Source organism: Zeus faber (assembly GCF_960531495.2).
Source record: "Zeus faber genome assembly, chromosome: 4".
Classification (NCBI taxonomy): domain Eukaryota; kingdom Metazoa; phylum Chordata; class Actinopteri; order Zeiformes; family Zeidae; genus Zeus; species Zeus faber.
The window spans coordinates 16920515-16935985 of NC_137191.1; the positions used below are offsets into that span (position 1 = coordinate 16920515).

At 46.2% G+C, this 15471-nt stretch overlaps 1 protein-coding gene across 3 annotated transcripts in view; it reads left to right on the forward strand.

The window, feature by feature from the left end:
• The window catches only part of lrba (LPS-responsive vesicle trafficking, beach and anchor containing), a 151679-nt gene that overhangs the window by 91606 nt on the left and 44602 nt on the right, over positions 1–15471 (forward strand). For all 3 annotated transcript variants that reach the window (XM_079998554.1, XM_079998556.1, XM_079998555.1), the window contains 4 exons: positions 8851–8968; positions 9108–9210; positions 10630–10745; positions 11837–11949. In XM_079998554.1, the coding sequence (XP_079854680.1) occupies positions 8851–8968; positions 9108–9210; positions 10630–10745; positions 11837–11949 (450 nt within the window). The remainder of the gene's footprint in view (positions 1–8850; positions 8969–9107; positions 9211–10629; positions 10746–11836; positions 11950–15471) is intronic.

Below are 15471 nucleotides of genomic sequence, written 5' to 3' on the forward strand. Positions count from 1 at the left end.
GTTTTAATGTTGTGGCTGATCGGTGTATAATATACCAGTATTTGCGCCCAGAATGTGTTATCCCCAAAGTTTCTGAATTGAGTCATAATTACATCTTAATTACTATGCCTAAAATAACTTTTTCTTTTTGGAACAGCTAAACATTTCCTCCGATCTCATTGCCTTTTTGTTTTCTTAGTGAAGTAGTGGTGAGGTGTTGTTGGTACAGGCAGTAATCAGTTTGGACAGGCTAGTAGATGATGCCACTAGGCCATCACATTTGGAACCGCTAGACATGATGTCTTCCCCAAGCTAATGATGACTAATGTCTTCCTTCAAAGCCCCTTTCTCTATTTCTGACTGTGTGGTCACAAACGTAGACAACAAGCACAATATTTTTTTTTCCTTTTAGGCGATGGACACACAAGCACACCATACATACGATTTTATGTAAAATAAATCAATATCCCTCTCTGGTAAACAACATAAAAAAAAAAAAAAACCCGACATGCTTGTCCACTCTCATCCCCCGCCGTGACCTGACTTTGGACCTTAACGCCACCGCAGCCCATCGCCGAGCAGACCTGCCTCCGACTTAACCAAACACCTTCAGACAAAGAGCCCTCCACCCTGCCACTGCACCTGAGCCTAGCCCTTCCATCATGCTCAGTCTTTGGGCTTGACTCGGCCACAGTCAGAGGCATGTGCCTCCCCTCCTACTCTGATTGACCCCCCCCCTCTCCATCATTTATTTTCTTCGTCCGCCCCTGACACATGTGTCAAAGACAACACACCAGCCTGATGGATAGGCCCTGCTTATGATGCCAGTCTGCCTGGTTGGCTACTGATATTACACTCAGCACCTGTGTACCTGCTGTTCATGCAGACCTTTGTTATTCAGCTGAGGTCAGTGAGACACAGGCATTGGATTGAAAAATCGATGTCCGGGGCCTGGCAGATTGGAAATTGGAATTGTAAATTTGCTGATTTTATTTAGCGAGAAAGCTTAGCGCTGCAGTTTGAATGATAAAAAAATATATATATATATATATTTATATATATATATATGCCCATGTCATAGGGTGCATAAAAAAAATGTGCTAAATCCTCCCTTGTCTTTATTTTGTCAATCAAATAACGAGCGAGCAAACTGACTGATGAGGAAACAGAAGAAACTAAACAAACTTTACCAACTTTAGCCTTCATGGGTCTACTCATGGACACGGACACATCCTCACTACTCAACATTTGGAAATGTTTTTTCAAACAAATAATTGTGGGCTAATTTACCGACAGGGGTTGTGAACTCAAAAGTCAAGAATTTTGGATATTATCTTGATAATCATTGGAAGAATCAATGTTAAATATACTATTTAAGAGATAATATAAATATTGCTGTATAGCAAATTAAATTAGAACTATTTCTTATATCACCAGAAATTCTACATTTCATTATGCATAGATAAGATGTACGGCCATATGAATCTAAAATGCTCTTGGATTCAAACAACACAAGACGATGCCCAATAGCTTGGTGGCGGGTCAGGGCGTGGTTGTTTAGCCGGTGTAGAGATATCCTTTGCTGTTGGTGTTTGCAGAATTTCACATGGCCGACTTCTGCTGCCTCCACTGCCATTATAGTTAATGACCCTTGGAAGTCTGCAACATCACTGGATAAATGCTGTACTATACTCATTCATCCAAGGTTCATTTATCGGAAAGAAGAGCATTGCATTTTTATTCCTGACCCCTAACAGATCGAGACGCAACTAGAGTAACAATGCTTCAAACAACGCTACAAGCAGAGTCAGGGTGTGGGATAAGTCACTTTTTGTCATCCTAGTTGTTCTTCCGGCTTAATTGCCAGCTGGCCAACAAATACTCTTTTCTGCATTTTCCTGTTTTAATGAGTGCCAGACCTGACGGTATACTCTGAAAGTAATGACGCTACATTTGCCAGTCACTAATAATATCCCAACAAATTTGTCACTTTGAGATTTTCAAAAATCCCCAACGGGGTTCCCTTCCATTGAAAACGCCTCTCTCCCTCTCCTCTTCCCCCCCCTTTTTCTGGCTTTGGCCGACCCACCCCAAATCTCCCAAGAGGGGTCTACTTTTCACCCCACACCCGTTTAAGCTGGCAACAATAGCCGGATTAGAAAAGAATTTACTCGAAACTCAGCCATTCAAAAAAAGAAAAAGAAAAGAAAAAATGGCCCATCGAGTACAAAAAAGGCAGAATGGGAGATTGAGGGCAAGCGGAGAGAATGCGATAGGAGCCAGTCAACGATCTCAACCTGTCTGATGTTTGCCATGCCAGCTTATACTTTTTTGAGGACAATACTTTGGAGTCTTTAACAACTCCAGGGCTTTAGAGCGAGCGCAGGGGCTGTCTCCCTGATTTCCTCACCGCCGCTGAAAAGCCTACACCTTTCTCCTTCACTTCCAGCGTGTGCGAGTGTTTGCCGGCAGGCTCGCATACAGTACCTTTCCTTCTTTTACCCCGACCTCCAACGGGTGCACAGCGGTGGTTGCTGCAGCCTCGCGCCCTCAGTTGTCCGCCGTTTGAGCTTTGCCGTCGCTTGCTGTTTCGTCACTGGCGAAATACGAAATAACCGTCCGTTTGAAAACAACCCAAAGCCAATTATGCTCATACGGATTAGTGCTGCGTTGTGGGGGAAATTTTCAACATTGTCAAACGCCTTGTTTTTGTGTGTCAATGTGTCGTCGCGGAGTCTGCCCAACAGTATCCCAAGACTAATGTAGGAGCCTCCGAGGAAAAGAGAATATCCTCCGTTTGTGCACGTCTGCCGCCTTTCACGCTCCTCTTCTCTTCACTTATGTCGACTCACCCCCCCTTTTATTCCCCGTCACCCCAAAGCCGCCAACTCTGCCCTCCGCGGCCCCCAAGGTTAAAGTGCCTAACTCTAAACCGTGTGTGTGTGTGTGTGTGTGTGTGTGTGTGTGTGTGTGTGTGTGTGTGTGTGTGTGTGTGTGTGTGTGTGTGTGTGTGTGTGTGTGTGTGTGTGTGTGTGTGTGTGTGTGTGTGTGTGTGTGTTGGGGGCTCCTAGTCTTTAGAGGGGTTGAAATAAGGTGGGGGTTATCCCCTCAGGCACCCCTGACTCCTATCGCGGTGGAGTTAACTTAAGAAATAACATGTTCCTTCCTGGTCGAAGTGACGTCGAGAGTGGAGTGACGTTGCCAGACATGGTGATATTTTCCGATTTATCTGTATACGATGGAACTCCTATCCTCATTAGCGTTTTCTTGTCTCGGTTTGATCGGTTATTATGCCCCCGATTCCTCCCGAGGCTTTTCTCCCCGCAGCCTCCGCACAAAGGCTAAATGTTTTAATGAGTTAATGTGCTGAAGGCGTCACTTCTCCACCAATTAACCCCAGGACCAATGCGGCATCTTCCAAAACCCACACAGGACTCCCCCTTTACGCTTCAAAAGGGCTAAGCTTCCCGGCAACAGACGAGAGAAAAGGCCAACCTGTGAGCAAACGGAGCCAGAGAACCAAAAGGGGATTAATCCTTATTAGGATGAATTCAAACTAAATGCCCCAAAAGATCCTTTCAAAGGAGACCTTTTTTTTCAAAGGGAGCAAACTCCAACTCGGAGACCTTTTGTACTAAATAGTTTAAGCCTTTAGGACTCATAACTTCATTCTCAGTTCAAGCCGGGTCTGTTTATTTTCCTTTTAATTCTCACACTCCAGTGGCTTCCTTGCTCTGTTTATTTTATTTTTTTGGGGGGGAGGGGGGTTGGTTGTAGTTTGTTTTACTTCCCTCGTGGTAGATAGACTTCTGTGTGACCAGTGATTACGTCTTGAATTAGTTACGTGACGGCAGAAAAATTATGTATAGAAGTCATAGCTTTCCATGAATCCTTGTGGTAACATCCATTGGAGTCATTATGAACTGGTGCATGTGCGTTGTCTGTTCTCTATGATTATTATTGACTGTCATTGAACCTTATTTTTACACAAACATTTTATTATTTATCGTTTATATGAGGCAACTCATATCATGTCATTCTGTGAAAGGTGGATATTTACCTTTTACATCATCAAATAAAATGCCTCACGCCTGTGATAAATTACAGCTCTTTATTTCATGTTGTGACGTCACCAGAAATAGTATTTTGTTTTTCTTTACACCTCGGTCACTCCCTGCAGCAAACATATTTTTGATTGAGCCTAGTGAAAACCTCCACAATATCTAAAGCTGATGCAGAGTCTTGCTCAGAGGTAGGCGCTAGTTTAAAGATATTTTTTCTTATCAAGTCAGGCAGATTAGTGGACGGCCCACCGGAGTGTGTAAGAAGGGTCATGCAGTCGTCACATTCTCACAGTGAGAGAACATTCTTTTCCTTCTGTTTTGAAAACCCAATTATCCTTGGTTTGGGCCATTTTTTTTTTTTAGGTAGGTAGGCACAAGGCATTGTTACACTTAAAAAAACGTGTCGGCACTTTTTTTTTTTTTACTTCCTTTCTTTTTAAATCTTCTGGGTATCACTCAATCTCGCCAACAAAAATCTCCCTTAATTGGCTCCAAATGGCTTGGGGAGGTTTCATGTCGCCGGTGACGAGGGTTCTGATTGGTCCGGTGGCGCAGGCAACCAACAGCCTCTCGTTAGTGTGTCCCGGCCCCGCGCTTTGCTCATTAGTCCGATGAACTCATTTACTGATGGAGGGTGACAAGGTCTGGTTTGCCGGAGTGGAACCGAGGCTCGGGTGTTAACGGGAAGGGAACGGGGAAAGGGTGTGGGGTGAGAGACGGCGAAGAGAGGCTTTTAAGAGTTCTAAGCCATATTCTACAGTATGTGCAATCCCCCAGATGAGGTTATCACACAAGGTATTAAATGTCAGTTTGCATTATTCCATGCGTTTATTCTTCTCTGTTGCGGTGGTAAAAGCGGAGCGGGCTCAGATCGCTAAAACCGGTCATCAGAGATGACTAGATTCGTTGTTCAGTGGAGTAAAGAAGAGTCATAAAAAAGAATGGCTTTGATGCACGCTGCTTTATGAAGCTGTTTACTCTGTGCTTGTAAGATATATTGATGTATTTCTTCAATATCTGCTGTGCAAATAACATTTTATTTGACTGTTTACGTGGAAATATGTAAGCATTTATAGTGTCCGTCTTTCAAGGTATGGGGGGGGGGAAGTACAGGATCTTGGGGAAAAACTAGCCTGCTATTTTCACATACATTTCCTTTCCTTAGGATTTTATTTTGCAAGGATGAAAGCGGTTATGTGAGAGGCTCTATGTGGAAGACTTGGGGGAGGGCTTTGTTGTGTATGACTGTTGAGGCAGGCAAAGCAAAAAAAAGCAATTCCGCGCGAGTCCACAGGTTTTCTATTTCCCCCACCCCCCCTTTCTCCGCCATGAATCCTATCAAGTTCTCCCCAATATGGCGTCTCCCTCATCTCCGTTTTGATGTTGATGGATCACCGCTCTTCCTCCCGTTCATTAATTTCATCACCTTATCTCCCACACCACTTCATTTGACCAAAAGGTAATAATAAATCCCTCATCCATTATCCTTTAACTGAGGCAGCCATGCGGAAATACTTAATAACAGGCAACAAATTGAACCTCAATCACCTCATTTTCCTTCAACGACGCGGAGCGCATTAAACCAAGTGGCAAAATGTGCATTCATACCTCGGCTTAACTCGCTCCCTTTCAACACTGTTTAAGTGTACAGGCCTTTTTATAGAAATAAAATATTGTTATCATGTTGTTTAATTCATAACTTGGACGCGTTTAATTTGTAACAGGCGGCATTTGCTGCCCTCTTCAACTCAACGGTCTTATCAGCCCAAACACACGCACTCTTGGTCGGCCCAACAGGGGAGGCGGTTGAGAGACTCATTTATCTTGAACTGTGCTCCTGATAGTTGTGCTGTTAGCCCCCCCTACCCTCCTTTCATTTGGGGCACTTTCAATTAAATTTCATTCATTTGTGTCACCGCAGCGTGCCAACACTTGACACAAACAATGATTCTAAAGAGGCTGAGCCTGGTGAAGCTGTGCGGCCATTGGAGAGGGCATATTGGCAAACACTCGAGAGTGTGTGTGTGTGTGTGTGTGTGTGTGTGTGTGTGTGTGTGTGTGTGTGTGTGTACACTCAGCGCAGCCCAAGCTACCGGGTCCCGAATGTGTCCCTCTTCATTCTGTCGTCGTTTGGGAGTCTGACAGAGACAAACGACAGTGCTTCTGAAATGAGCAGCGGCGCGGCACACAAACAGGTTGAAAGGGGAGGAGGGGGTTGGAGTGGGAAGGGGCGGGGGTGGTCGGTGGGTTGGCAAGCGAGAGACGGAGTCGGAGAGACTATGGGAATCGGCACGACATTCTTTGTTTCCTCGCGCGGAACCCAGAAATGCGTCTGAGGAGGTATGGCATCGTCTCCGCTTGGATTCATGAAGAAGAACGTCGTCAAGCTTGATGTTCATCCAATCCCGCGGGTGCATCAGCTCCCGTTACCTTTAAACGCAGCGGCTTGAGCCCGTCGTCCCATTCTCACCATATGTATTTTCTCAGAATTTGAATTCAGGTTATAAAATGAGTCCCAGCAATCTATTTGAGCCTGATTCGGGCGATTTAATAAATCATTACCAGTGTCTTATTCCCCTCTACGACAGTCCACCATTACTGTTTATCACCGAGCGGCGTCCATGACTCCGCCGCGGATGTAACCGCCACACTGCAGTCATCTGCTGAACGACGGACAGAACGGCTTCATCGCTGACGCCGTGGTTTATGGCATCCCTCGTCGTTTGCTCGGCTTTTTTCATCCACCAGGGAAAGGCTAATGGCGACAACAATCTGAGGAAGGTTTGAAGTTATTTGCTGCATTCCCGGCGATGCGTCGGTCCGGCGTAAAATGTTGATACTTGGCGGCGGTTCACTTCCATCTCCATCGTCAGATCTGTCTGTGGAACCCAGGGTCACCCCTGCGTCGTTTTGTGCCCCTGAGAAATCCTGGACATTAGTTGTGAGATGTATGACTCCACTCCAGCGAACAAAATTACCAGTCACCCTGTTAATGAGGGTTTTTCTTTCCAGTGACTGCGCCTGAAATGAAAGGGATGAAGGGCTGTTGAGGCATCAGAGTCAGGGGGAGGTGCCGTTCCTCTGGATTCGGGCCGGGCTGTTGACACGTCAACCTGATAGCCACCCTGTCCTCAGTCGGAGAAGAGGGAATCGGGCTGATATCGCTGTCTCAGTCTGTTTGTCGTCAGCACTCTCATGTCATGACTTCCAAACATGCTGCAGTGGACGGCTCTCAGCTCAAGTCGTACAAATCTGCTTTCTTATCTTGGTGCCGTGTTAGACCGTGTACTGTATGCATACACCCAAACATCAGCACCATTTTCTTCACACCATTTACAGCTGTGTGTGTGTGTGTGTGTGTGTGTGTGTGTGTGTGTGTGTGTGTGTGTGTGTGTGTGTGTGTGTGTGTGTGTGTGTGTGTGTGTGTGTGTGTGTGTGTGTGTCATCTGCTGTATAAGGCCTACAAATTATATTGCTATACATTTTTTCCAAGCTACTTTATTTTCTGTTTCATGCTTTGCATGTGCCTGGATGCTACAGACAAAAAAAACAAACAGAAAAACCCCCCAATTGCTGTTTGGTCTGAAAGAACCCGCATTTTTGTGACAGGGTTGCTATGGTAACCGACTGATGGCAGGCTGGTACAGTTGTCTCGGGCCCCTGTTAAGGAAGGTATGAGGCCTGCGGACAGCAGCCCCAACCCGTTTCAAAAAGCCACTAATCCACTTTTAATTGAACTCCAGAGACTTTGAAGTGAATCTGCGATGCGGGCAGGTCTTATTCCTCAGAGAGAGCGAGGGAGAAGGCGCCCGTCCCGGGTTTAAAGGCCTCAGCTGCTTTCCTCCACTGTCACCCTCCCTTAATGAGCTCCTCAACGCCGCCACTAGACCTAGCTTTGAGGTAGGGTGGCTCACATTTAAATATTTCTGATTAACACCGCGGTCCGCTGTTCCCTACTGTGACCATCTATGCCGGCCCGGCCCTCCGTCAGTGGATGTAATGGAACAAAAAGGACGGGGTGGAACAAGACCACAGCCAACAAAGCACTGCTAAGTGAGCTGGAGCCAAGGCTAAATACTGCATTAGTTAGAGTATGAATCACAGGGGTAGGGCAGGGCCGAGCCGCGTCTGTCAGCCGCCATGACAGACGTCTGATGAAGTTTCTCTGACAGCCGCCCTCATTTTCGTCGAGACAGATTAGGTTCAGTGCATCAAAATGTTTTTCTTAACACTGGTGAACATCAGTACCCATTACCTCTATTTGATAACAAAAAAATAAATAGAAACAAATATACAGTATATTTATATAGTTTATTGAGGCTGTCATTGAATAGACTCAATAAGCTCACCTTAAGCCTTTGACATTTTCCAAATCAATCTACTGCTCTATATCAAATCAAGGCGTACTGTACATGTCTTTAGCATTTCCCTCAAAAACCATGTGTTGTATTCGTCTGCCAGAGCCAGATAAACCATGTTCTGTGATAGTGATTAGCTTTTAGTGAACTAAACGCTTTCCATCACTCCCCCTAACGGAGAAAGGCCTCATTCTCTTGTTAAAGGAATCCCTTTTTCATGGAGGGAGATCAATACAATACATTAATCGTGCTGTTGAGTATGGCGTGACGCGGGAGTGTGATAAATGAACCAGCGTGGCCTTCGCTCTCACGCCCTTCCTACCCATTCACTTCTATCCGTTTCCTCCTTTTCGCCGATATCTGCTTTCTCTCTTATTTGATCTCTTATTTCGCTTCCGTTGCTTATTTCATCTACCCTAATTCTCTTTTTCTTTTTTTTTTAACTCTAGATTCTGGCCTACACGGAGGGTCTCCATGGAAAATGGCTGTTTACAGAGATCCGTGCCGTCTTCTCCCGACGCTACCTGCTACAAAACACGGCGCTGGAAATCATCATGGCCAACAGAAGTACATTTTCACCTTATTTACTTGTTTCTTATGGCGACCTCGCTCAAGGAACAACAGAATTGGCATGGTTTATCTGTTTTTTTCATTATTGGGTATAGAGTGGAGAATATTATCGTCATACATCTGCTCTGCTCCACAGCGGCGGTCCTGTTCAACCTCCCCGATGCCGCCACCGTCAAGAAGGTTGTCCATTGTCTTCCGCGTGTTGGAGTGGGCACCAACTTCGGCCTCCCACAGACCAGGTGCCGGCCGCACTCATATTTTTGTGTCAGTTGATTTTAAACACGTTGCACCCATATATTTATTCATCTGCAACCCTGCCGCGCTGAAACTAACCAGCCCCGGAAAGACAAAGGGTGTGATGGATTCAAATGAGGTTGGAATGCAGGAAGTTGACACATTTACACCCTGAAAAACGAAAGGCCGCTCCCCTCCCCTCTATCCATCTTCCCTCTCCCTCCTCTTCCGCCTCCACATGCACAAACAAACACGGTGCTCGGGACGGGCACCTACCTCAGCCTCTCCCCCGTGGCGCGTAATTGGCTTCACACAAACACAGTCGGCTTCATTTATTTATCCCCTTCTCTTGTGGAGGCGCTCAGAGGCTGTGGCCGCAGCGCCTGCAGGGAACCATCCCGTTTTCGCGATTGGCTCCCGCTAAAGTCCAGCCCAAACCTGGAGAACACTGTTCAAGTGCAAAGTAGCTCTTCTGTGTTCTGGCTGGGTTTTTGCCATATTTACTGTGTTTTGTGAAATACATGCAATGCCTGTCACCCTTAGTTGAAGTTGGGGTGTGTGTGTGTCTGTGTGTGTGCATGCGTGTCAGGCTCATTAATCAAGGTAGTTTGCAGGCTAGAGGCACCTTGCCTGTACGACCTGAGAGCAGCTGTATGCTGTAGTTCAGCGCTCGCCTCAACACATCGTGCACCGCCAACGTGGCACAAAGCATGGCTTGGCCGCCGCGCTAGAATTAACAAGAAGTTTGATATAAAATGCCCAAGAACAGAACCCTTCCAATGAGCACCTGCCATCTAATCACCCTGTGACCCAAACTGTGCATGTTTCAGAGCTGTGATGTTTTGCCCCGGTTTCATTCTCATATTTGAATAAAGACACCCTCACTGTGCGTGCTATTGCTTGGGTTCCGAAAAAAGAGCTATTATGTCGCATTGTAAACTCAAATTTGGAATGGGTGTTTTTTTCCACTTTGGAGAGGCCTAATGACTGCAATCTCACACCCTGACAGTGATTAATTCCATCATTTTCCTTTGTTTTAATTGGATTCGGGGTCATTTGTTTTAGTCCCGCTACATACATCATGCTCCCGGGGCGTGTGCGTGTGTGCGTGTGTGCGTGCGTGCGTGCATGTGTGGGTTCTGCGCTATTTATTGCATATTTTTCTTCTTAATTAGTGAGACCTTAAGTTCAATAAATATTTCATCTGAGGACATTTTTATAACCAGAGTTTAATAAGGCCCGCGGCCCCTTTCATTTGCTTTAATGTTTTACTTGTGATTTGTGGACTCACAGACACTTCCTGTAGCCTAATCCACTCCTCGGCAGAAAAAGAAAAATGGACATGGAGGCGACAATACTTGAATGCTGGGTTATTATATTATCTGTCGAGCTGTCGGACCGAGACCTGTACGTTCCTTCCCCAGACGCATCTCCCTGGCCACCTCCAAGCAGCTGTTCAAGGCGTCCAACATGACGCAGCGCTGGCAGCGCCGAGAGATCTCCAACTTTGAATATCTCATCTTTCTCAACACCATCTCTGGTGAGAACTCCATCTCACACCTCCACTGTGATACCACTGACACTGTTGGAGCGGCTCTGGAATTGGAATGAATAATACATGCTTTCCTGGGCGACATTGTTCTAATATTGATATCATGATATGAGACTAGATGGGTTTTGGATATTGCATTGAGAGTTAAATATTGTATTTTCTTTGTTTTGAGCTTGTCGAGAGTAAGTGTGTTTCATTTCCTGAGTCGATTTAAAAATTGCAAAATGGATCATTTGTTTGGAAGTTACGCAATTATTTTCCACATGAATGAAATCCCACCATGATCACAAAGGATCTTAAATCTTTTTTTTGTGTACTAGACTGAATTTGTTCTCTGAAATATATTTGAAATGCAGATCAGGTAGTAAATGGAAAAGGCAATTCTCATCATGTATAAAATGTCAATATCGACATTGTTTTGTTAAAATGGCCCAGAGATTGATGTCACGACTAGGGATGCTAATTAGGATTTGATTTATTTTCTTTGTGACCGATAGTTAACCGATCATTAACCGTTTTTGAACAATATTTAAATCTTAGAGCACTGTCCCCCGAAAAAAAAAAAAAGAAAAAAAAAAAAAAAAATTAAGGTCTTTTTGGATTGGACTTTACATATTAGGATTATAAATAAGGGGAGTCATAAATACATCTTTATACATGAACACAGCTCTGCCTGTGCCATGGCAGAGTGACGTGGAGCCGTTCCTCCAAATCTAAAAAACAGTTTTTAGTTGTTAACCCTGTTTTTAGTTGTTTTATTTACATTTACATTTTGTCATTTAGCATTATTATTATTATTATTATTATTATTATTATTTGGAGGTACGGGGACGGCTCAAGGAGGAACTATTTTTCTTTTACCATGCAACAAACCTTTTCATTTCATTTTTTATTAACTGCTTGTATTAATCGGTCAAAATTCTTATTGTCGGTTAACAGTTAAGCGGTTATTTATTAACATCCCTCATCACGACAAGTTCATATCGGTTCCCGTCTCTGACCTTGGTTCTTGCACTCACCCTTGTTGTCTCACCCTCTGTCTCACTTCCTCTCCCCCTCTCCTCCCTTCCCTCCTCCAGGTCGCACCTATAACGACCTGAACCAGTACCCTGTCTTCCCCTGGGTCATCACCAACTACGACTCTGAGGAGCTGGACCTGACGCTGCCCAGCAACTTCAGAGACCTCTCCAAGGTGAGACTGTGTGTGTGTGTGTGTGCGTGTGCGTGTGCGTGCGTGCGTGCGCGCCTTACGACCCATTAAGTGACCGCGTAATCATCATTGATCATAGTTTAGTGAACTACTTATCTTAACTAGCCCGCTGTCTGATACTAACTAGTCTCATTATTGTGCTGTTTGAGTTTTACTGTAGGTTTGTGTTTCATTTTTCTCCCTCAGGAAAAGTATCGCCTTCCCTCTCTCTCGCTTTCGCTTTGCTTCACTTTTAAATGTCATTTTCTGGTTATAATGAATAATTTCATACTTCATTATGTCGGAGTTGACCGCCCCCCCCCCCCTCCATCATTCCTGGGAAGCGGGTTTATTCCTGGCTCCAGGTGTGATTTACCTTCACACACTGGTAAAATCTCACACAACATTCAAACCTCTTATTAGTTCCTCCACAATAAATGATCACCGTCCCGAAAACCTTGGCGATTCCAGTGCGTCGGGCCAAACCATCCTTTGTGTGTAATTGTGTGTAGTGGTGGTGGTGGGAGGACAGAGGATTAGTTTAAGGGTGAGATGATGGAGGGTCTGTCCGGCTGCTCCAACAAAAATGGGTAAATAAATCAGACGGGGGTGGGGGGGGGTGCTGGTGTTCTAATGGACAGGATATGTGTTGAGGGAGATGCATCGCAGACGCACTTAAAAGGCTCCATTCGGGACCACTTACGAGGATCAGTCCGGCGGTGGATAAATGGTCACTACCATGTGGTTTACCTGGAAAGTACCTACGGTGGTACAGTTTATCCACTCAGCTGCTCATATACGTTCCATTCGTATACCACCAATGGCCCAAACCCCGTCCATGAGCAATAGAAGACGGATCCCTTCATATCTTATCTTATGTTTGTTCCTATCTCATGTTATCTTATCCCATTTTCTTCTGCTCTACTCTTATTTTAGCCCTCCCAATACAGGACTCCTGACCGCAAAAAGCTGTGTAATTTCTCTGTTTATTTGGCGCCACTCTCCCGAGTGGGCCGTGGCTGCGGCTGCCTCAGCCCATCCTCAGCACGTGTGCGCGCGCGCACCACACACACACACACACACGCACGCACGCACGCACGCACGCATGCACGCACACACACACGCACACACACCTTGTCCACTGCGTTAGCCTCCCCCTCCTTCCCTCCACGCTGTGGAGTTTGGACAGCTCGGCCTCTGTGCTCAGTCAAGCCTGCTGGCCCCCGGGACTGACTGCATGAAAGAGAGATAGGTGGAAAGAGGAAGACGGGGGGGGGGGGGGGGGGGGGGAGACAATCAGAGAGTAAACAGGAAAGGAGTAGAATCTAAGGTGGAAAAAAAAAAAAAGAAAGAAAAGAAGCAGATTTTTCCAGCCCTCCTCCTCGCCGTTCACAGTGAAGGGCGGAGGAGGAAGGTGGAGCGGGCGGAGCGGTCTTTATTACATCTGTTTTATTCATGCTGTTGACACGAGCGCGATATCAGTGTATGCCCACTGGAGCGTGGCAGACTGCAGTGTCTGGGAAAAGGGCAAGCAGCGCTATGTAGCCACCCAGCTCCTCCCCCCAGCTCCTCCCCCCAGTCCTCTGTGCACTGGGGCTCTCTTTTGTTGGGGTTGACCCCCCCTCACTCGCTTTGTTTCCGTCTCGCCGTCCTTCCAAGCGACGCTGCCCGTTTAGCTCGGCCCACCTGACCGCCGTCCACCCTTTCCTGCCTGTTTTGTTTTCTTTTTTTTTTTCACCTCCAAACGTATATTCTCTGCCTGTCTTTCTTCCTCAGTCTTAGCCCCCCCACACACCCCCCTTCCTCCATTTTTCTCTCTTTCCCTCCATGTCTCCCTCACCCCCCTCATGTCAGTGGCGGTGGTTTTCTCTGATAGAAACAGGTCATGTGAGAAGCTGCAGTGACATTGAGAAGCCAAATTGCCATGAACGCGTGCGTGTCACACACTGTCATCGTCCCCCCCCCCCCCCCCACCCCAACGCGGCAGAGGCCACACAGAATTTATGTCCTCCCTCTGCCAGTGCTGTTCTGACCCCGGGGACTTTCTTATCATAAACTCTAACCTCAAACTGACATCAAATGGCGACCCCCCCCCCCCCCCCCCCCCGAGATAACATTGTAGTCATGATAAGCCCAGACGGCAGCGCACGGCCAGCTCTGCAGTAGCTTTTCCTCTGTTCCACACAGGGTCCAGCGTTCTCCCGCCAAAGTCCTTCATTGCACCGATTAAAAACTGTGAATCAAATGTGTAGGCCAGATTAAATAATGTCGAGGTTAAATCTGAGAGCTCCCAGTGCAGCGTGTTTGCTTTCGGGTTCCTAATGAGACGACCACGACTGTCGACTTAAACAAGCAAATTACAGTGGCCTTAACCTCCAAAGATAAGGGACTTACTATCTGTGTTTCCGCGGCAACACGAGCTGCGTTTTTACTTTCACAACTTCATACCTGGCTGCCAGACAGGCTAATAGCATATTGATTTAACTATAAATGTCCCATATATTCATCCCCCTGACCCTCGGCACCAATCCCACCGGTTAAAGAGGACGTGGCACATACTGTAAATGCTTCTCTCAAAAAGTTGATTTGATTCACGACTCAAACCCCTGCGACGCTCAAGTGTTTGTCAGGCATATTTCACGCTGGAAACCCATTTGGGCTCTAAAAGCAATGCAGCCGCAGATAACGTTCATTTAATTGTCCTTAAGGAAATCCTTATTGTCCTTTTTAATGGCATTGCATTTCGCCGTAATATCTGTTTGCGCTCCTGACCTCAAAGCGGATTGTGCAGGAATTTGAGAGTGAAGGTCTTTTGGAAATATTGCAAAGCGTACAGCTTGTATTGTATTTTTTTTTTTCCCCATACAAATGTTACACCGGGTTTTAATCTTTTCCCTGACCCGACATGTAGTCTTGACTCAGAAGTCGGTGAGCGCATCTCAGAAACAGAGTCGTGACACCACATTCGTTATGCATAGTATATTCAATACTGAGCTCAGATGATCATTTCTTGACGATGGCACATTTACAACAAGCACGTGACACCAGCTCCCTCTCCAGCCTCGGTGAACACCGGAATAAAACCAATCCAAGATTGAAGCTCCCGTCTCTGCCTCTCCAAAAGCCCCAGCGTGAGCTTGTTCTGTGGCTTATTCTCTGCTCTAATTACAGCCGCCGGATTGGCTCATTTATCTAAGTGCTCATCAGAGTGCTATTTGCTGCCACGACATATTAGGCCAATCTGCGGTGGCAGGCGTTCCATCAGCCGCGTGGCGGCTACACCGGCCTGATGTACGGCACTGTCACCGCTGCTCTGTTGTAGCTACCTCTAGCTGAGGGAGCTGGTCCCTGTGTAATTTACAGCAGTAAACAGCGCTGGGCTCACACACACCGGCAACAACCACACCAGCACACACTCACACAATTCTCTCCCCCTGTCACTGTGGCGCGCTCAGCCTTTTTTCTTATTTTATACGCCTCCTCTCCCTTTTCTTTTTTTAATGAGGCGACCGTTATTAGGGCTAT